Below are 22,149 nucleotides of genomic sequence, written 5' to 3' on the forward strand. Positions count from 1 at the left end.
AATAAATACGTCATATGCAAACATTGCTAGCACAATATTGTAGTTCCCATATGATGTTAATTAAAACTTAGTCTTTGGTGTTAAGAGACCTATATCTTTTTCAATTAAATCACCTCAAGTACAGACACACTTACACTCCCATCAAGAGCTACCTAATGAGTGTTTCTTGATGTTTGTTCTCTTTCACGGCGCTAGAGCTATTTGAGGCTCAGGATTAAAGAGAGACTGACCGATGTATACTCATATAACTTACTGCTTAAAATCAAAAACAAAAAGTTTTACTACACAACAACAAATTCTTCCATAAAGTGTTTTCAAAGAATCAAACAATATCGTATACATCAACTAGGGGTCTCACATTTTTTTCACTGTAACTCTTTAATTTAAGACATAAGGAGGAAATCATAGCTATCATATATTAGTGGTAAGTAGAAGGTTTTCAAAAAGTCCACTCGAAGAGATCCAAGATACGAGAGATTATTCGTACTTGCCAATGCATTGTGCGTACCAAGAATTAAGAAGAATTTAATGTTTATCTATGTATTAATTAGACTGTCTTGTAATATTTTTAAACAATCAATGTAGTGTCTGTACGTGTGTATGGGAGGGGATAGGGGGTCGCTATATGTATGGGTCCTCTTTCTTGTTCCTTATCTTTCACCTGCACCTTCTGCAAAAAATGAAGCTTATTTACCCAAGAAAAAGAGCAACAAAAAATTTTAATTGCTACTTTTGTAGCTAACTTTCATTGAGCGGAGTGAAATAAAGTAGAAAAAAGAAAGAAAATCCAATATATCCCTATCTTGAAGGAAACAACCTAAGAGACCTTTAAATCTATCCCACATGGAAGGAAGGAAGAGAGAGAGAGAGAGCTTGTACTTCATCAAACATTCAAACATGTTCGCTTATTTCTTATGTGGTATTCATGTCCGTCCAATTCACTACACTTGTGGCATTTTACATTCATACATTGACCTAATAATAAACTAGAAGGGTCAAACTTGTTTGGCATGATATTTCCAGCAATATTTGACATGTTTTGACGGCCTGTCTTGTATTTTATTTATTTCTTGTAGTTTAACAATCTTCTTCTTTTAAGAAAAAATCATGGTTATAGTTTATTGTGTTTTCTCCTCCCCTATTGGGGGTGTGGTTCCCATGACTGCCCCTCGAGGGTGTAATGTGCAACAATGTACAGTTGTAAATACATGATATGTGTACAGCTTCTCCCTACTTCCTTCCCCGCGCTGATGGTTTGGGGGGGGGGGGGGGATTTGTCAAAACAAGCTTCTATGTAGCACAGGTTGCACATTCCTCTCCACATTTATATAAGGGCTGAGAGCGTGCTACTCCCAAGTCAACAAAAACGTTTCTAGCCCACTAGTTCCACAATGATTTCTGAGTATGAAATCTAAAGATTTCACTTACATTCCGATTCTAACTTGCACTTGCCATTCATCGTGACCAACATAATGTTGTCTACTAAAGCTTTCACAGTTTTGAATGTCAGATTGGAAACTACTTTAAAAGTACTTAAATATGACCTACATTTTGGAGCTAGCATGTCCAACGTTCTGGATCTTCTTTGTCCTACTGTTGTATAATTCACATACATCTTCCGAGAGTTGCCCGTGCAACATGAGAACACAACCAAAATACAAACAGTAGGACAAAGAAGATCCAAAACATTGGACATGTTAGCTCCAAAATGTAGGTCATACGAATTAAGTACTTTTAATGTAGTTGCCCGTGCAACATGAGAACACGACCAAAATACAACAGTAGGACAAAGAAGATCCAGAATATTGGACATGTTAGCTCCAAAATGTAGGTCATACGAATTAAGCACTTTTAAAGTAGTTGCCTGTGCAACATGAGAACACAACAAAATACAACAGTAGGACAAAGAAGATCCAAAACATTGGACATGTCAGCTGCATAATGTAGGTCATATGAAGTCTTGAACACACCATCAGACAACTACATACAGAGTGAGTCGTGAATTTGCATCTAACAAGATCTGGCAATGTGGTCAGACCGAAGGCTTACCCATATAACCTTTGACTTCAAATTTTGCCAAAGCCGTAGGTATAAAAGCCACTTTTTAACTCATTTTTGGGGTCACTTCACTGCTTTGTCCATTTTCACCAAAATAAACGACTAACATAACTAGTAAGCATGAACACACAGTGGACAAGATTACTTTCATCAAGGAATGGGGAAATGTCTGCAAGCTTACACTACCTGATGTTAGGAGTGAGAGAGGCCACTCCCAAGCTAACCAAAAAACAACGCATTCCAAACTTTTGTACACTTCAAATATGTGGTCTATTCCAGCTCCCTTGCTTAACAAGCCATATGTACGAGAGCTTTGCCGTTCCACTCCTAATTGTTCGGCGCTTCCTCAAGCCCCACCATGTAAGGGATGATGATAGCTGCAATTATATACAATTCTGATATCTGTGTCGAAAGCTTGCTTTGGTAGCAAAATGGATGTGGCTTGATTCACCAAATCCAAGTAATGCAAACATTGTTATTTTGCTGTATTGGGTGATTGTACCTGAAAACAAAAAAAAGCACATAGGGGAGATTAAGAGACGTTTCATGCAGACCACTTGATTGGATGATGCTTTTATTACTCACCTAGAGGATAGACAGCCCGGACTTATTGGCGCCGACATTAGAAAGAATGTGAGGAACAAGCTGACGCAGAACTAGCTTTCTGCCGGTGTTAGTAAGCTAAAATCAAGTCATCTGCTTAAAAGGTCGAACAGGACGCATGAAACGATTGCTTATGCAAAAAGAATTTAGACATTCGAAGCTTACTTTTGCAAGAATGTGCTAAGCAGGACGACGCTTTCGCTGGTACAAGACATACCCAACAAATGCAGACATGAAGAAAGTCCACAATACCTGAAAAAATCAAAGTTCTTAAAAGTGTTCCATCCCATTACAAGCTTCAAGATAGGAAAACTTGAAGAGGACGTACACTGTTAAGAATGTGCCATCTGTTCCACCTTTCCAATTTTTTGATGCGTATTTGAAGCTCCTCCAGAAGAAACTCCATCGGAACAATTGGGCTTGCTATGTCATCAGACCCAGAGCTTCCTGCCTTCAGGAGGGGGGGAAAAGGCTATTTAACATCTGGCTACTTGACTGTCAATGAAGTTAAACCTCTCATCATTTACCTGAGATTGCACAAAGTCTACCCACTTTCTAAGTTCAGAAGCCTCCGGATCATGGAGGCCCGCAAAACCTTCCACGCGTGAAAATTTGTTTCCAAGAACAATCTCAATGTAAGGCTGCAATGAAGGGTATGTTAGAAGCTGCCACTGTAGCTTTAAGCTGCTAGTTTAATTCTTAAAACAGAAAATTCTTAGCTTAATTCAGGTGTGAAGTAACTCAAAAAATAACAAACAGGCTCACCATGGTTGTGTAAGTCCCATCAAGGTTAAGGGCTATGCCTGCAGCAGCCACTGCCTCCTTGTCTGAGCCTTTTATTTGTAAAAAGGGTGTTTCCATGTGCTTGAGATGGTCCACTTCCACTATCAGCTGCAATTTACAAATAGAAAAACTTGTAAGTGTCCCTTACATCTTCTGATGCATGCACTTTTTTACGTAGGGAGAAAATCATAGCAAAGGCGACCTTCTCGTCTTGATAAATTGTTGCTTTTGCCTCGAGATATGCCGTAGCTTGATACCTGTAATAAGCATTAGTGGATAAATGATATAATTTTTTCATTCAATGAACTCTATTGTTCAAAGAAAAAGATAATGCCATGGCTTATGTCTGTTTTAAGCAGGATTGAATAAAGTACGTATTTGTTACATTCAATGAACTCTATGAACTCTATTGATTCAAATCCAGTTTCAAAACCACAAGAGGTTCTTAGCCCCAAAAAGCTTAAATAGAAGTATCTCATTGGCTAACGCTCCATTATCCTTCCAATTACAACATACTTAGCTCCGAAAGCTTACATAGAACTAATTTCATTCGCTAATGCTCCATGATCCTTCCAATGACAACATACTTAATCATTTTGCAGTTCCAAAGACTTGCGTCTAGCCGCCAGAGAAATTATTACATTACTCAACGTTCACATGAAATGATTGCACTTTTGTGATGGAGAATGGGACATCAGCAAGCACCATTCCAATAACATCACAACTTGCATCCATCCCAATATAGATCAGTTCTTACAGAGGAAAAGCACTTGATGACAGGGTGATACCAAATTTTGGTCACTTCATCCCCTGCTTCATCTCCCAGCTCAACAGTTGTTAAGAGCCCTAGAGTCCAATAGCGAGGTATCAAGTTCCTAAAGTCTTTAATTTGTTGTCCCTGACTAAAATTACTGCCTAAAAGGAAAAATCTTCATTTTCATCAAACAACAAACAAACAGCGTGCTCAGTTTCACATTATCGCTGTACGCAGCTGACGACTGTCAACTGTAGCAGAATAGGGAGATGTGCATGCAGGTAAGTAAGAACTCTCGGAAAACATTACCCTTACATTACAGAAAACTGCAACGCCTGGTTACTTCAAATGACTCTCAGAATGTAGATCTTACCCAAGATTCAGAAGACCAGCTACTGTGCGAACGCTAATATCAAAATCCACTTTGGGTTGTATTATAAAATTTCCTTCTCTGATTGGCTGTCCAAAATGACAAGACTTCAAAAGATAACCTAATAATAATAATTCAATTTTTAATACATGCAATATGCTTACCTCTCGAATCAAGAGAGCAAAGCGCCCTTCACAGTTCCGCACACGTATACAATTACCCTCAGTGAAAGTTTCTGTGGAGGGGGCACCCGGTAAATGAAGATAAATATCAGTAAAATGTAGCACTGTGGAAGATACTTGTTCTGGGTCCAAAATTTTTGCAATGTCCTTGACAGAGACCTGCTCAAGAAGTCTTGGTCAGTAACAAAGGAAGGCTAGAAGACTGGAGGTTTGTGTTTGTGCTTTACATTTACATCTAGATTGCCAAAATTACTGCATCCAAAGGAGGGATAATGTCCCTCGTTTGAGACTCAATGAACATGTTGTGAACAAATGTGAGTAGAAAGGCATCAAGCCTTTTCCATTCTCTCTACTATATAATTTGAGTTGGATCATTAAGTCAGAGGCAAGACCAGCAACCTGTGGTGTGAGAGAAGGCAAATGAGTGTGTGTGTGTGTGTGTGTGTGTGTGTGTGTGTGTGTTCCTTCCAGCTCTTTTCACAGATGCTTTTGGCTTTTTGGGGTGCTCCAGTCACTGCAATCTCAGTTTGCGGTTTTTTTCACCTGGGTCAGATTTTGGACTCTGTGGGCCATCTGGCACCATAGGAACTCCTTAATGTTCCAAAGCACTTATGTTGACCCCTTGCCCTATTTCAAATTATCTCTTGGTCAAGCGCTACATTTTGCTTATGACGTTGGAGACATCACTCTTGATACCTACAGGATTTACTTCGACTGTTTTTAGCCTTCGGAGCCGCCTAGTGCTCCGCTTTTGGTATCCCTTTCTTTTCGTGGGTTTTCCTCCCTTTGAGGTTTCCCACTTGTAAATTAATCAAAGCAGATTTACAACAAAAAGAAAAGTGTGTGTGTGTGTGTGTGTGTGTGTGAGAGAGAGAGAGGCCAAAATGACCAATGAGACCAATTTGTTACAAAATAGTGAATCTGATACCATGTCTGGGTACAAAAGAACTAGAACAAAAATACTACTACTACTAGAATCCACCCTCATCTGCACTCTGGATGTCGAGAGAGAGTATGGCTCAAATCCTCAGCTGTAGTCTCCGTCGATGCTGTGTAGCCCCTCTCCTCAATCGTGGCCATCTGGATCTCTATAGCTCCAGTGCTCGGTCGATGAGAGTGCCGGTAGTGGTCGAATGAGTGTGGGTCGAGCTCCCAAGTAAAGTGTCTCTATATCTATGTAACTCAAGTAGATATAGCCCAAGACATCTCTGATCCTCATAACTCATGACCCTAGAGAAAGGACCGAAACCCTCTCTAAATAAGCAATGGAAACGGCCCCAAATCTCATAGTACATTGTGCAATGACATATGTAATGTAGCTCTGTCTCTGGCTCTAGCTGGCATAAACGGCATATTGTAACAAACTTGGACACTCCAAGTCAAGATTCTACCGCAACACAGCAAAGATTCACTTCAATACAGTTTACAGTTCACCATTGATTCGACACTGGCCCGGCGGAGTTCCGGTGCCAAGAGATATTGGCCCCAAAGACTGGCGCCCCTTTCGGTATTTCTTTTTGTATTAAATCTGTGCTCAAAGTACAAGGCAGTGGGAGGGTCTCACTCTCAGACTCTGCATCCAGATGCTCTGAGAAGTGGGAGCCCAAGCCACTAATTTATAGATTTACAAGGGTTGCTAATAGTAGAGCCCCAAAAGCTGCCCATAAAAAGCATTCAAAAATAAAAGCAAATCCTCTCACAAGCTTGCTGAGTAAATTAAAGCAACTTGCGTAGATTTTCATCAAGCCTTGCGTAGGAAATTCCCCTGCTTTTTCTCATCGCAAAAGCTGAAATTCCGTACTGCCTGCCAACGCTTTTTGCAGCGTGATTTACGGGGGTCCGTACGGCAATGCCATGTCAGCCCGCAGCGCAAATTTCGGGACTGCTGCCACGTCACTGCCATGTCAGCATTTCAGCGGGGCGGGTGTGTGTGTGTGTGTACAAGGCAACCACGTCATCAGTTTGTGACATACCCCCCTCTTGAATGCATTGTAATCGCCCTCGATTACGCCTACAAAATAGACAGAGGCCATAAACTGTCTTATCAGACATTGACTGTTAGTACCGACGCACTAGGAACACACATCTAGCACATGTACCGATCGACAGTCACATCACACGACCTCACAGTACATCACTTGACATCACATGACAAATTACATTCAAAATTCATTCGGATCTCAGACCATGATTAATCGGCAAGGTATTTAGCAATTGCATCTAGATCCACTCAGGACCTCATAGATGCCCGAATAACTAATCCATATTGCAATCACGTCTATCGAGATCTTTCAGACCGAAATGCTGCAGTCATTTCGTCTATCAGTTCCTGCACTTAAACAAGTCAAGTACAAGTCAGTATCATATTAACGGGAATTACAGTTCATAAAGTCATACTGCAGAATATTCTCTCACAGTATCCCTGAAACTCAAAAGAGACATCAGTGACTTTAGTATCAAAATCGGGGCAATTTGTTGACAAAGGAGTGGAGCGACTCCCCTCTTGCGCATACCCACTCCACCAAATTCCGCCCAGCTGAGTTCGGGGTTCAATTTTGGAATAGACTAAGCTAAACCAAAAGCTTCAAGGTAAAGGTTCACAATCTGAGGAGTATCTGCAAGGTCCTCCTGCTCCATCCACTTCGCCTTATCCCTCCTCCTCCTCCTCCTGTTCTTGAATTTAACCAAGAACCGCCTTATCATCTTACCTTTTACCTTTCTTTCTTTATGTGCCAAAATCTGTTCTGGAATGAGTTTTCCTCCACTTCGGGTTGCTCATCAGGCTCCCCATCATCGGGCACATTGCCTTTAAAAGGATTCAAGAGACTCACATGAAAAGCATTGTGAATCCTCCAAGTACCAAGCAGCTTCAGTCTAAAGGAGACATCATTTATCTTTTCGGAAATCTGGAAAGGTCCATAGTATCTCATGCTAAGCTTTGGGAAAAGCCGCTCCTTTCCCTTTTTCTTTCTCAGGCGTGCCTTCTCAAAACGTAAGAGCACCCAATCGTTCTCCTTTAATTTCAAATCGTGACGATGTCGATCCGTTGACTTTCTTGAGATTTCTGCAAAGCCTCCCGAACCTTTGCAAAAGCCGTATCCAAGTCCCGTGTGTACTCGTCAGCTTCAAAAATCTTCTCTTTCGTGCTTAGGAAGGGTGGAACCTTCGTAGCACCTTCAATTATTTCAAATGGCGCCTTCCCCGTCGAAGACTGTATCCTATTATTGTAGGCAAATTCCACCAAAGGTAAATACTTTTCCCATTGAGTCTTCTGATCCAAGATGTAAGACTTCAATAAATCTAGTAACACTGAATTAGCAATCTCCGATTGCCCATCATTTTGCGGGTTGAACGATGACGAGAACTGCAAACGCGTGCCAATGTTCTCCCAAATAGCCTTCCAAAACAAACTCGTGAATCTGGGGTCTCTGTCAGAGACAATCGTCTCAGGCATGCCATGTAATCTGAAGATCTGGGCCACAGACAGTCTCGCTAAGTGATCCGGCTTGAGTGTTTTCTTCACTGGAATGAAATGAGCTTGCTTGCTACATCTGTCAATAACAGTGCAAATACCATCGTGACCACTCTGTGTTCTCGGGAGATAAAAATGAAATCCATTGCAATACTTTCCCAGGGGCGGTCGGGTATGGGTAAAGGTTGTAACAATCCCTGTGATTTATACCTGTCAAACTTGACCTTCTGGCATACCAAGCAACTGCGTACAAAATCGTCCACGTCTTTCTTGAGTCTCGGCCAAAAGAAGTATCTCTCCACACCTTTCAAGGTGGTAGCAATGCCGCGGTGACCCGTAAAAGGTGGACAGTGGCATTCGGTTAGAACCTTTTCCCTTAACGGCTGTGTAACACACAACATTGTTTTCCTCATCAAGTAGCCATCCCAAATGAAATATCCCGCTACTACCTCCCCATCCCATATCCGAGTGAAAATATCTGCAAAATCTGTATCCGTGGCATACTGATCGACCATATCCTTGAAGCTCCTATGATGTATCGCGGAAATAGCCAGAACCAACGGCTTCCGAGACAAAGCATTTGCCACCAAGTTCTTAAGTCCTTGCACATGGACAGTCTGGAATTGAAACTGTGACAAGATGTTCGCCCACCGCATCTGCTTTTCCGATAGCTGCTTCTATGACAAGAAGTAGCATAAACTTTGATGGTCTGTGAAAACAGTAAAATCCGCTCTAAGTAGGTGATGTCGCAACTGAGTAAGAGCATGGATAACCGCCAAAAGCTCTTTCTCATATATCTGTGCTGTCAATTCCGGCCTTGAGAACAATCGGCTCTCGTAGGCAATGACATGGCCTTCTTGCATTAAGACTGCACCTAGACTACGACCACAAGCCTCACAATATACTTCAAATGACTTCTGCAAATCCGGCAAAGTCAAAACTGGTCCCGTAGTCAATTTCGCTTTCAATGTCTGAAAGGCAGTCACCTCTATGGGTCCCCACCAGAAAGGGACTCCTTTCTATTTCAAGATATGCAAAGGGGAAGCAACCTCTGCAAACTTTCTAATGAACCGCCGGTAGTACGAACATAAGACCAAGAAGCTTCTAACTTCATGGACATTCTTTAAATCGGGCCAATCACGGATAGTCTCTATCTTGGTCGGGTCCATCTGCACTCCTGCTGCTGAGACAATGTGTCCCAAAAAGTGTATCTATGGTAGGAAAAATTCACTTTTCTTTGCATTAATCACCAACTTGTGATCTCGTAATGCCTGAAAGACCTGTAGCAGATGTTCCCTATGTTCTGCCTCGTCCTTGGAGAAGACAATAATGTCATCAAAGAAAGTGCCCACAACAGATCTGTACCCTCTGAAAATTCTATCCATCATTCGGTTAAAGGTCGCTAGAGCATTGGTAAGCCCAAAAGGCATAACCAAAAACTCGAATAAACCGAAGGTCGTCCGAAAAGCTGTCTTGTAGACATCTCCCGGCGCGATTCGGATCTGATGATATCCGCTCTTTAAATCGATCCTGCTGAAACAAGAGAATCCCTGTAGTCGGTCTAGAATATCATCGATTCTAGGAATCGGAAATCTGTTCTTGATGGTGATTTTGTTGAGAGCTCTATAGTCAATGCACATTCTCCAAGATCCGTCTTTCTTCAAAACCAACAACACCAGAGAGCAGTAAGGTGAAGTACTCGGCTGGATAAGACCCTTTTCCAAGAGGTCTTTCACTTGGTTCATAATCTCTTCATTCTAGGCTTGGCTCACACGATAAGGTGGCCCATTTGATGGTGTGCTTCCAAGTATCAGATCAATGGTATGATCCTCGGGACGAGCTAGTGGCGACTCGCCTGGCAGGCCCTTTGAAAAGCAATCGGCAAGCAGTTTTGAAACCCTAAAAATAGCAAAGAAGAAGTGACGAAACCCTAAAAACAGTGAGCGACCCATGTGTGTGTGTGTGTGTGTGTGTGTGTGTGTGTGTGTGTGTGTGTGTGTGTGTGTGTGTGTGTGTGTGTGAGAGAGAGAGAGAGAGAGAGAGAGAGAAAATGAAATGAAATGTTATATTAACGTCTTCAAAAGGCCTTAATGACCTATGAGACCCGAAAGTTACGAAGTGGTGAATCTGATACAAAGTCAGAGTAACAAAATAACCTAACAACAGTACAAAACAAAGATATATACTATGGGGTCCTAAGTTGATCGATGTGAACCAAGCAAAAGACTAAGCAAAAAATGGGCGGCTTGTTGGGATAGCTCAATCACAAGAGATCTAGCATCGGTCGTTGGCGAATCTCATCAATTTCCTCCATGGTTAGTAGTCTGACCGGGCGTCGTGCATGCCTGGCTAGCGTGCTCCGAATTTTCTGTCGTAGCCTCCGTCGATGCTGTGTAGTTCTTCGCGGGCGCCTGGATTTCCCCAGTTCAATCGCTCGGTCAATCAGTGTGCCTCTGGTGTGAGACGAAGGGGGAGCTCTGCTGTGGGAGTGGCTCTCGCGGCTGTCCCGTGTCTGCTCTGAAGAAGTGAGAGAGAGATGAAATGAAATGAAATGTTATATTAAACGTCTTCAAAAGGCCAAAATGACCTATGAGGCCAAACTGATACAATCCTTGTGGATCTAATATAGTGTCTGGTACAAAATAAAATGAAGTGAAACAAAAGCTAAAGTGAACTTCAATGTCCAAGGATGTCTGGCATCGGGCGCTGTCCAAGGATGTACTGCATCGATCGTCGACGAGCGTTGTCAATGTCCACCTCGTCGACGAGCATCGTCAATGTCCGCCTCTGTAATGTCCGCCTCTGTACATAGTCGTACTGGTGGACATCTCCCATGCCGTGCTAGAATAGTCATGATCCTCATTTCGTACACGGTATGGACATTACCAGTTTTTGGCTTTACCCTTTGGGTTAACCAATGCTCTTGCCACTCTCCAACAAATAATGAGTACTTGGGAAAGTGGGTGGTTGTGTTTCTTGATTATATCTTAATTTACAGCAAAACAGTCGAGGAGCATCTGCAACACCTCTGTCTCATCTTGCATGTTTTAAGACCGAAAAAGCTAAATGCGAAGCAAACTAAGTGCGATTTTTTTCTCACGGAATTGTTGTATCTAGGTCATGTCATCTCGGCCGATGGCATTTGAACTGACCCCGAGAAGATACGTGCTTTGCTGGATTGGCCCATTCTTCGCACGAAGTCCTCAATGGTGAGTTCTTGAAGTCTTTGAGATTCCTTTTCCTCCTCTGTATACTGCCGATTAGCCATTTTTCCTTGCCTCTCTGACTCTAGCTAATCCAGTAAGGATCACATAGAGCAGTGCTTTCACAGCTTACAGCAATCTGAAGTGGAAGCAGCACCTCTTAATCATCAGGAAGAAGAGTACGAGTATGTAGAAGAGGAAGTAGAAGAAGAAGCTGATGATGAGGAAGGTGATAACTTAGATCGGAGTAAAGAGCAGGATGAAGCTGGTGATGACAATAACCAAGCAGGGCAGGGCTTTGGCCTGTAAAAACTTAGCTGAACCTTTATAAGAATACTGGGCTAACTCTGTACTTAACTGCCAAGCAGGGCAGTTTGACACATGGTGTAATCCACTTAATGTGGAAAAAGCACCGCATTAAACAAACAGCAGAATCTTCGGAAAGAATGAGGGTCAGGCGAACCCTTGATTTGATAAGTTTCTCAGTTGTTAACCCTTACGCCTGCTCTCTTAATAAACACTTGTTTTATGCCAACTTAAATGATCACTACCTCTTTGCTGCTTTTCAACACAAATAAGGAGCTGTCTGGTGAATGCACTGGATCAAAGTCATTTCGAATTTTCAACTGAAAAAGGGGAAAAAAACTCTGATGAAATATCTTATAAAAAGGCTTTGACAAGTTCCAAATCTGAAGATAAAAAGATTGATTATGGTAGGAAACAAATTGATCACTCGTAACAAAAAAGGAAGAGGGAATCATACATGAGCATGGACTATATGTGGCTCAATGTGTTGCTGAAACATTGGAAATAATGTCCGCATGATATCTTCAGGCAACAACGGTCCCTGACTCCTTTCGAGATCACGTTGCACTCTGGCAATAAGATGAGAATGAACACCACCAACCTGTGGCTTGGCAGAAACACATCGATGCCACAAATGTTGACAGAGTATACTCAGCGATAGTAATGAGCTAAAAATAGAAATACTTACGACAGCAATCCAAAAATCTAGAAGATTGCGGATACTTGGGTGCAATGCATACACGCCTTCTATAATAACCTACGATGTCATGAAAGTAGAAGGGAGTTAGCACAATAAAAAACCACCTAAGCTCCCTGCAGAACTAGCAAACTTCTACCTTGCTTAACAAGTACAATCAGCATGAACTCTGCTCTTAATTCTGATAACGAAATGCAACATCATAGCACCAGCTCCACTCAATAAGATAACGTTAACAAACAAGAAAAATTTGAACACACCAAGCTCAACAGAAACAAGCGGAGATGTATGCTATATGTGGTTTTCAAGGCCAGAATGCTATGCTATGGTGCCTGCCAGTGGTGCATGGTCAGAGGGTGTAAAGCGCAGAGATGAGAGTGCCAAAGATGACCTCAGTATGGTCTACAAGCTGGTCCAAACTTCTCATCAAACGGAGCTACAGTAGTGCATGGTCAGAGGGTGTAAAGTGCAGAGATGAGAGTGCCAAAGGTGACCCTCAGTATGGTCTACAAGCTGGTCCAAACTGCTCATCAAACGGAGCTACAGGGTGAAAGATACGGCTGTTCAAAGCTGGAGGTGTTTGCAGATCTAGGACGGACAGCGCAGGTAATGACAGGCGGTCAAAGCTGATTTCAGCGGATAGGTGTGAAGCGCTCGTCATATGGAGCATGTCGGTCTTGTCAGATCGCCATTTGGAGTCCCAGATGACAAGATATCGTCGGTCGAAGTTTCCCCGGGGGACAGTTTTGTGCCAGTTCGATCGCCTCAGGTGGTGTGTCATCTGAGATTTTATGAGCTTCGCCAGGATTTGTATGCGTTCTATGCGGCAAGTGAAGGCCATGCGAGTTTACGGCTCGTCAATCGGCCATCCAATCAACAAGAAACTGAAGGGTGAAGGCGGCGGTAGTTGCCATCCGGGCAGCATCAGGACTTTTTGCTATTTTTGGCGAGCGTCATTCAGGGGCACAGCAAATCCGAGAGGCGACGGGGTTCATACAGGTTGAAGCCAGCTAGCAGAGCTTTCATGGAGTTTTACGGCTCGGTCGTCGGAGGCCTGAGCAGAAAATGACAGTGAGTTGAAATGGGGACAAAAGAAAAGAGTTTTTTTGGAAAAGTTGGTGGAATGTGGAGAACCCAAAGGGGTGCATCACCCTGCGAATGCCACGTGGACAGCCTAGAAACCCACATGCGGATGCCTGTCCGATAGAGGGAGGGTATTTGTGCTGAGGCGTGGGGCTTTTGTGGTGTATCCAAGGAGCTCATGGAACTCTAGGCATGGAGGGCTATGGTGGATGAGTGATGAGCGCTGCTCTGGTGGCGCAGCCGGGCCTGGTGGCGGTTTTGGCTGTTGACGGCGGCCGTGGGCCCACTCGCGCAATTGACCGGCGGTGTAATTGTATGCCGACGCTGAGAATGCAAAATGCTGACTGTCTAGAGGCTGAAAATAGAAAACTCTGGCTGATTTGGGCTGAAACTGGAAACGATAGATGATCGGCTGCAACGGGAAAGTCTGCGGTGAGGTTCTGCTACCGGGTGGTGCGGTACGGCGAGGCTAAGGGCTGGGAACTGAAAACGCTGGTCCTCAATGCTGAAAACGCTGGTTTTCTTGATGCAAAAACGCTGGGCTGATCCTGGAGAAAAGCGCTGGAGATGCCAGGATGCCTGAGATGTTGCCAGTCTGCTGAGTGCCTGCCTCCATGTGTCTCTACCTTCGTCTGCTTCTATTGAGCGCCCCCTGCCTCCTTATATACATTCAGAATGCTGGGTCAAGCAGGCTGGATTTATGCTCCACGATTTGGTTAAATTTGATAAAGTCACTTATTATGAAAATGACTTATAAAAGGTGGTTCCTACGCTTGGTCGGCAGCTGGGTTCATGTGGTGGAAAATGCTCATGTTGGGTACTGGGTCATGATGCTAAGGATCCTGGGTTGTGCAATCAAAGGGTATGGAGCTACTAGTGCCTAGACATGCACGGCCTGCGTACAGGCTCACAAGGGTGTCAGAACACTTCCTAGGCTACCTAAACCCTAGAAGTAAGAAAGCTTGTCCACATGCACATAGGGTTAGATGTGCACGTGCATGTCGTGACTTAACAGACTCCTTGGAAGGAACTCGGTGTAGAGGACCTTCCCTTCCAATCCTACACACTAGGACGATGCGTTCTCGGGTTCCTTCTCATAGATCAGCCCTGTGTACGACGTCTATGTGCTGAAAACAGAAAAAAACAGTGACTTGTCGCGATGGAAATGATCTTCGGGTTTACTTCTCCTAGATGGAACTCTTCTACTCAGTCATGGGGACATCCTATACACTCGGGGCAGCCATAGGAGTCCTCGGCAACAAAAACATCTTCTTCGTGGTTGAAATCTGCAGCAGCATAAAGAGATTTCTAGGGCCTTCAATTGTGTCCCTGAGAGTGAGAGAGGGGTGAGGCCAGAATCTTCTAGAATTTGGGGGGAGGGAGGGGGGGGGGGGGACCTTCTAGTATAGGGGAGGAAAAAGGGGGCGCCCGCGCCTAGTTTTTGGCCTGCCATTACGTAAGTGGCTGCCCACTATAAGTTGTGTGGCCGGACACACTTAAAAATAGTATGAATCTGCAAAACTCCATAGAAACTCAACTCTTAGCCTTATACTTCCACAGACACCATGCAAAGTCCCCAAATGCAATCTCATGCACGTATGCAATGCTGATGCATACTCCTTTATGGAAAAGCAGATGCATTTCATAAGAAGCCATCTTCATTCAAGTGCTTGCCTATTGTGTGCTAGAGTTCACCTTCAAAACTCACACAACAGAAAGCATGCCACACCAAATTTTACCTGTTTACAACCGTGCCACAACACACACCGTTCTCTCTTTCTCTCTCACACACAAATAGGCCCGGGGAGGCACGCGCATCTCAAAATGTCACAAGCTGCTGACGTGTCAAAGCCCTAAAGAATGGAGCCAACTTGCACATGCCGGCCGAGGGGCCTAAACCCTTAGAAGAACAAGTAAGGGAAGAAGAAGTCCTACCAACTTATGGGGACCCACTCCGATGGGGCCCCAAGTGACATAAAGGATTAAAATAAAGCAGGACCCGCACACATGTGTAGCAGCTGATGACGTGGCAGTTTTTGGATTTTTCCGCTGATAGTCCTAACGTGGCATATTTCCACAAAACGCGATGACATTGCTGACGTGGCAGTTATTCCGTGATTTATGCTGGCAGCTTTTTAGCATTGCTTTTGGACTAGAAGTTTTTGAGTTCGAAGGCTTTTCATGTAAACTGCTTTTCATAGGCCAAGGGCCTTTAAATCTGTGCTAAGGGCTCATTCTCTGGCATGCCTCCTGGAGAAGGTGCAGAGTCGGGAGTATCGGCTTGTACTGTGTTGATGCAATATAAAGAAATACTAAAAGGGGCGCCAAGGTTTGGAGCCAATACTCTCTGGGGTGGAATTCCGCCACTTTGTGTCGTGTGTCGTCTCTCTCTCTCAGTTCAGTTGTTATTGAAGTGCTAAAAGTCTGTTCAGTGTGTTCTTTTCTATTGGCACGTGGTGCCTGCCTTGTGACAGGAACACCAGCACCAGATGATTGGAACAGAGCAAAGAGAAGAAGGGGGAAAAGGGGGAAGAAACGGCAACAAACTCTGGTATGGTTTGCTTCAATTTCGACAAAAACGCCTTCTACAACACCATGAAGCATCGGCTCCGTCGGCGCAAGCACGATGAGCAAAAACAAAAACCCTCGCAATCAATGGCTTCACCTCCGCGCAGCCCTCCTCGCTGAGAGCACGAGCACAATCCTTGCCGTTGGCACCCTCGTTGGCTCCAAAACTTGTCAAGCACTCCTCCACTGCAAGGAGCTCATCCTCGAGCTCGCAAAAAAAACTCCCCTCCGAGCTCTCCTCTCTCCTCCAAAAGGAGGTCCTCCTTTTCCAAAAATGTTGGCCCCCTTAGGGCATGGGCACAACCCTCTTTTTTATACGCGATATGTGCTATTTTTGGCTTGCATTGCACGTGAAGCCTTCTTATTTTTGGCTTTGCCTTGGGGCTCACACCACCGTATGCACCATCCCTCATGACGTCGGTGCCCTCTCCCTTTATCCTCAAAAAGATTGCCCATGTGGACGTGTGAACAAGCCCGCGCGGCTTTGCCAGGTTATCTGAGTAAATTTGATATTGTTGTGCGCTCCCATTTGTAACATCCAACGTACCTAAGGGGCACAAAGATGGCTCAACGGGCCTGGTACAAGTTCATCTATGTCATATATTGGTGGGCGCAGTCAAGAGAAACCCGCAAAGACAAGGTGAAACCCGAGCAGTAGGTGAAGTAGAGGAAGGATTTATTTTAATTTTTTTTGATCCGGGGGGGGGGGGGGGGGGGGGGGGGGGCAACTATGGGACCATCCTCACCCAGAACCACCACTTGCCCAGCCCCCTCCAGCAAGCAATCGGCATGGGAGCTTTACCTACTACAGGAATTGAAGAAAGTGCTCGAAGGGATTGCATCTATCAAAAGGGCCAAAGCGAGAAAGATGAGAAGATAGTGATACTTCAAACAAAGCTCAAAGCAACAAAGATCAAACACAATCCAAAAGGGACACCTTTGGAAACAGATGTAAAGCAAGAAAGATGAGAAGATAGTGCAACTTCAAACAAAGCTCAAAGCAACAAAGATCAAGCACAATCCAAAAGAGACACCTTTGGAAACAGATGTATTGAAAGAGAACGGTTAGCGGAGGTAGTCCCTTTTGTGGACTAAGGAGCTAGATTATTAAAATGAAGGGCAAGCAAGATAAATTTGGGTTTTTAAAAGTGGGAGAGAAGATATCAGTCATGAGACAAAAGTGATCCTCGAAGGGGACCTTAATGTGGATAGCAGACGAGCTCACCCAACTCCATCTTAAGAATAAATATATAGATTAATGCAACCAGAGAAGCAAGAAAGAAATGAAATGGATAGTCTACAGAGGAGGGAAAGCAATTATCCCAAGATTTGAACCCCACGTCACCTAAAGAATGAACACACCCCTATTTGTGATTTCATGACATGATTTCTCTTACCACAAGAATAGTGATACATACCCACTTGTATCTTCATGGTCCACCTTATAGAAGAGCCTTTGATTCATAGATAAGTATGAAAATATTGATCTTGTCCTGTAGGTCAACTTTGGCCTTCAAAGGACATCAAAATTATATTTAATGTTCTCTTTTTTTTCCTGTCTTTCTCCCTCTCTCTCAAGTAAGGCTGCCTATTGCTGCTGATATATAGAAGAGGCGGACCACTACATAAGGGTCAAAGATCTCATGTACGGATGTGAACATTATGTTGCTGAGGACACTGTCTTAACCTCTTAGTCGCAGGAGGATCACAGCATTAGTTACAAGCATTGGAGGCATTGTATGCCGAGCTAGGTATCACTATAAACCTTGCCAAAACCAAGGTTATGAACATTCACACTTCAGCTTTACTTAAGAGGAGATCGTTTTTACATTTTGAGCATTATCAGGATGCCTCAGGTGGAGGTAACTGATTAATGTGTATATCTTGGGATACCCTTCGACAATAGCTCGAGCTTATATTTATTATTGGTACCATGAGGCTTCAACACCGATGTGAATTTGACACCTTACAATCATAATGAAATTAGAGCACAGTGGAAAATGGTTAAAACACATAGCATACCACACCACAGTCCTTGGACACTTCCACTGTTTTGAATGCACTGCGAATGTTCTTCTCAAAATCGAAGAGAGGGACCATAGCCACAGAACGAGACCTTATTTCCCGAATGTTCTGCCAAATGACATGGACGGAATCAATGCAGCTGGATGGTGTAAAAGCACCTAGTGATTATTAGTAGTTTAGTTTTACCTTCAACAGAAGAGGAAGATCTAAAGAGCTAAAATCATCATACTTGAAGTCTCTTACTTGCTCCGACCTGTAATAATTCTCTAATGATATAACCTCACAGCCCATGATGTTTGCCATCTTGTATGCCAAACTTGTCTTGCCAGATCCACTTGGTCCCCCTTTTGAAAACTAGTTGTTAGAATAAACATAAGCTGCGGTCCAACCCTTGTCCACTAAACCAATAAAGCATCAAAAACTGCTGCTCAACATTAAATGTAAAAAGTTTACCGATGCCTACAATCACTGGTGATCCTTTAGCATTCAACAATGTCTGAAAAGAGAGAACAGAAAACACCTATAAGAAATTCCATTTAGTTCAAGACAATAAAACAAAGTGTTTCAAAGCCCTGACCTGGATCCCTTGTATACCAAGCAAAAGACCTCGGTCAAAGTCAAGAGCCTCTGGGATTGGCTGAAGCTGTATTTTTGCTTTAAGAGCTTCATCTGCAGATTGAAACAATATTTGAGAACCTTTTCCTTCCCTCTCTCCAAACTGAGACTTCATTGGCTTTACAGGATGAAAACACATGCTTGTTATACCCTTCCCAGTTCCAGATTCTGCTGAAGCTAAGCGCCAAGAAACTGGGGGAGAGTCCATTTCAGATTTTGTAGGAGACCTCGTCCATGGTTCTGGTGCATCAGGTGTCTTCAACTGATTGAGGGGCTTGAGGTGAAGAGGTCTTGGTGCAGTAATCATATTATCTGCAGTCTTTGGAAGCCTTGGAGATATAGGTCCTTGAAAAGCCGAAGTAGGAAGAGGAGGAGAACCAAGACGGGGTAGGCCTGTTTCATGTGAACATGAGAATATGTTTCAAATTCCCATAGCTGATTATTTGTGCACCACAGTTTACCCTTTTTATCCAGAACCAATTCCAAGTAAGACTTGGTGATCCATGGTCCTTCCATCCCAAGAGACGAGGCCTGCGCTGCAACTACCTAAAAACATCAAACATGCAAATAAGGCTCTGTGTGCTACAACTTTAGATGGAAAAAACAGAAAGAAAGTGGCCTCAACCTTTCGATCTTTTCCTCTTACGAGCACAAAACATCTGTCCAGATCATCCACCGTTTCTATGCAGATGGAGATACTCCCATTGTCAAAACACTCACTTTCACGCTTATAACTGACAGCAACTTGATATCCCAGAGCCAATAAGCCGCCGAGAGTTTCCTTACCCACCTGTAGACCAGAAAGCGACGTTTGTGTCTCTGGTTAACGTGCTTTCTGCTGCACTCTTATGTGCAAACCATGCATCTTTTCTTACAAGTTCCCTTGTTATGAACCATCGATGTTTCGTTAGTCGAGTTGACTGAATCAAATATTATTAGTATGAGATAAACCTTGGATGAATCAAAAACCTTACAATATCCAGGCGCATTTACAACACCTGTTTAATCAAGTCTTGAGTTCTTGTCTAAAAGCTGGCATCATTGCCCATTAAAGTAATCGGAGATTGTCAATATTACATGCAGAAGTAAACTTATCCATCACCACGAGCATTAAATATTAAATACACAAAAGAGATTAACAAAAACAGTACAAGAAAGTTAGCTTGTACATTTTTTTCTTTACCATGAGCTAGTACGTTTTGTTCAGAACTTGTTCGAGTTGTCAGGTCAACGCTGGGACCTCTGTTGACCTGCCAAAATGACCAGTTTTAACATGGTGGACTGCAATTTTTATCTTTTTTCACGTGTTTGGGCTCTACCCGTTTTAGCCCTTTACCCCTGTAAGCTCTTTTCCCTCACGTTTCTCATAATCTAGGCTAAAATTCACAAGTATTTTATTCTTTATCGTACATGATAGTACGCTATAATTTTTGTAGTTCGATTAATACCACACGTCTTTGTACGTGTACTAAAGGTACATGACCGTACGTGTGAATCTAGGGAATCACGGTTGATTTTTGACAAGCAACCTCCCTTCAAAGACCAAGATAGCCTATGTGTAACTGACTAGCTACTTTATGAGCAGTCTACACACTCATACCCAAGTACCCAAACCTGCAGACAACGCCCACTCACATCTTGTTCCCAAAAAGCACATGCACAACCCAACCATGGTTGATTTTTGACAGGCACTCCTTCCCTTCAGATTCATTTTGGGTTATTTGGTGTAATATTTTAAAGGGCGGCTCACATGATAACCCAAGAAGAATAGGTAATGCAAAATTGGGAAAATAACACCCAACCACCTTAAATTCCAATGATGTACAAGCCATAAGCACCCAAATTGGGTGGAGCCATGCACGAAGGCTGAAAATTAGTCATAAACGACCTCAAACTACTGAGCGCAATGCATCCCAGATGGAAACAATCACAACTTTCATCTCTTGAGGATGATTGTGAGTATTATGAATAGCCCACAGGGCCAAGAACCACACCCCAAGCAAAAAAGTAGTTGTACTCTAGTAATTGTGGATCCAATCGACCAAAAGTCCAAAAGAGTCTTACAAAATGGTAGTAATACAAACGATATTGCAACTGTTCTCTAGCCTCACATAGAAAACGTTGAGCATGAGAGCAATCCCATAGTGTCTAAGGGTATGTCTAAACACCTTGGCGGCAACAACAACATAAAGAAGAAGCAACGTGTCATGTGCACAGCATGGACATGCTACATCGACTTCCCGTGCCAATCTTGTACATAACAATGTCTTAAAACCTAGGGGATTTAGAAGTGGCAATTTTGTGAGCCAAGTCACAAGATCTGCATGCTCGCATGAGTCCATTAGATTTGGTGTTCCATTTTTAATACCCTCTTCCCCATAAATGCTTTGTACACATGTTTTGACGAGTGTTTTTGGTGGGCATCTAGCATTACGAGCATGTCAATTTAGGTTACAGAGGAGTGCCAATTCTCCGACAATCAGAAACCCGAGTCGGGAGCTGTGCAAAAGTTTCACTCAGCCACTTATTGTCTCAATAAATTATTAAAAAGGTGGCATTGCCTGACCCAAGTATGGGAAAGTACATATTCATTGCCTGATTTTGACATGATTTATTTAAAAATCATGTCAAAGTCATTGCCTGACCCAAGTATGAGAAAGTACATAGGGCTTCCCCTAGCAATAATTAAATACACAAAAGCTCAGTTCACACACATTCCCGAGGTGCCTTCTCTCTCCCTGCATCTACAGTGTTGGTGAGATTGCCCTCACCCATCCCCTGTTGTAGCAATTTTGGCTAAAGCACCTCCATCTGTGGAGTGTTCTCTCTGCCAGAATCGCACCCTCTTCTGCCACAGCACAGCAACTTCGGAAGCCCAGAGCCCACATTCCATAGCCTTGGAGTTTGTGCCCTCTTACTGCCCCATTTTTGCACATCAGCCACATCAATTTTCAGCTTGCATATAACGTTAATTTTTCTGTGTTTTCAGCATACCAGATCTGCATTTTTGCAGCCAACATTCAGCCTTCAAATCCTCTCACAGCAGGTGTGCAAATCAGCCCCAGACCTTCGTCGTGGTGGCCATCCACAATCCACATTGAGCCGGATTACAAAGGTGCATTAAATTGGTCCCACGGGTGCTTCCTTTTCGGGTTCACATGCTTGTAACAGTTTACAAATTAATCAAGGGGGGGAACCAGCCCATCCTCTGGTCCCTAGTGTTGTGCCAATTTTTCTGCGTTGTTTTTCCCGATTTTATATCGTGTAGAATTCCACATGAAATAGTAAATTAGTATTTAAAGTATTAAGTACACACTTTCGTTTGACACCCAAGCAGGCCCAGGACAGCAAGCCCCTCCCCCCCCCCCCCCCCCCCCCCCCGAAAACCACCCCCACACCCGGATTTTTTTTTTTTGTTTTTTTTAATCCT

At 43.3% G+C, this 22,149-nt stretch overlaps 1 protein-coding gene across 4 annotated transcripts in view; it reads right to left on the minus strand.

The window, feature by feature from the left end:
* Positions 1 to 1,814: 1,814 nt before the first annotated feature.
* LOC147450358 (P-loop containing nucleoside triphosphate hydrolases superfamily protein) overlaps positions 1,815 to 22,149 on the minus strand; it is a 73,726-nt gene continuing 53,391 nt past the window's right edge. For 2 of the 4 annotated variants that reach the window (XM_086519596.1, XM_086519599.1), the window contains 19 exons: positions 19,345 to 19,509; positions 19,181 to 19,265; positions 18,870 to 19,112; positions 18,682 to 18,773; positions 18,558 to 18,600; positions 18,291 to 18,448; positions 18,102 to 18,212; positions 12,420 to 12,488; positions 12,189 to 12,332; positions 11,977 to 12,051; positions 4,733 to 4,909; positions 4,572 to 4,657; positions 3,647 to 3,701; positions 3,427 to 3,552; positions 3,189 to 3,302; positions 2,990 to 3,112; positions 2,827 to 2,913; positions 2,644 to 2,754; positions 1,815 to 2,560 (listed from right to left, as the gene is read on the minus strand). In XM_086519596.1, coding sequence (XP_086375722.1) covers positions 2,842 to 2,913; positions 2,990 to 3,112; positions 3,189 to 3,302; positions 3,427 to 3,552; positions 3,647 to 3,701; positions 4,572 to 4,657; positions 4,733 to 4,909; positions 11,977 to 12,051; positions 12,189 to 12,332; positions 12,420 to 12,488; positions 18,102 to 18,212; positions 18,291 to 18,448; positions 18,558 to 18,600; positions 18,682 to 18,773; positions 18,870 to 19,112; positions 19,181 to 19,265; positions 19,345 to 19,509 — 1,938 coding nt within the window. In that variant the 3' untranslated portion in view covers positions 1,815 to 2,560; positions 2,644 to 2,754; positions 2,827 to 2,841. The remainder of the gene's footprint in view (positions 2,561 to 2,643; positions 2,755 to 2,826; positions 2,914 to 2,989; positions 3,113 to 3,188; positions 3,303 to 3,426; positions 3,553 to 3,646; positions 3,702 to 4,571; positions 4,658 to 4,732; positions 4,910 to 11,976; positions 12,052 to 12,188; positions 12,333 to 12,419; positions 12,489 to 18,101; positions 18,213 to 18,290; positions 18,449 to 18,557; positions 18,601 to 18,681; positions 18,774 to 18,869; positions 19,113 to 19,180; positions 19,266 to 19,344; positions 19,510 to 22,149) is intronic. The other 2 variants (XM_086519597.1, XM_086519598.1) reach the window with 2 other exon arrangements.

This window comes from Adiantum capillus-veneris, chromosome 9 (assembly GCF_014529385.1).
Source record: "Adiantum capillus-veneris isolate H3 chromosome 9, ASM1452938v2, whole genome shotgun sequence".
Lineage (NCBI taxonomy): Eukaryota > Viridiplantae > Streptophyta > Polypodiopsida > Polypodiales > Pteridaceae > Adiantum > Adiantum capillus-veneris.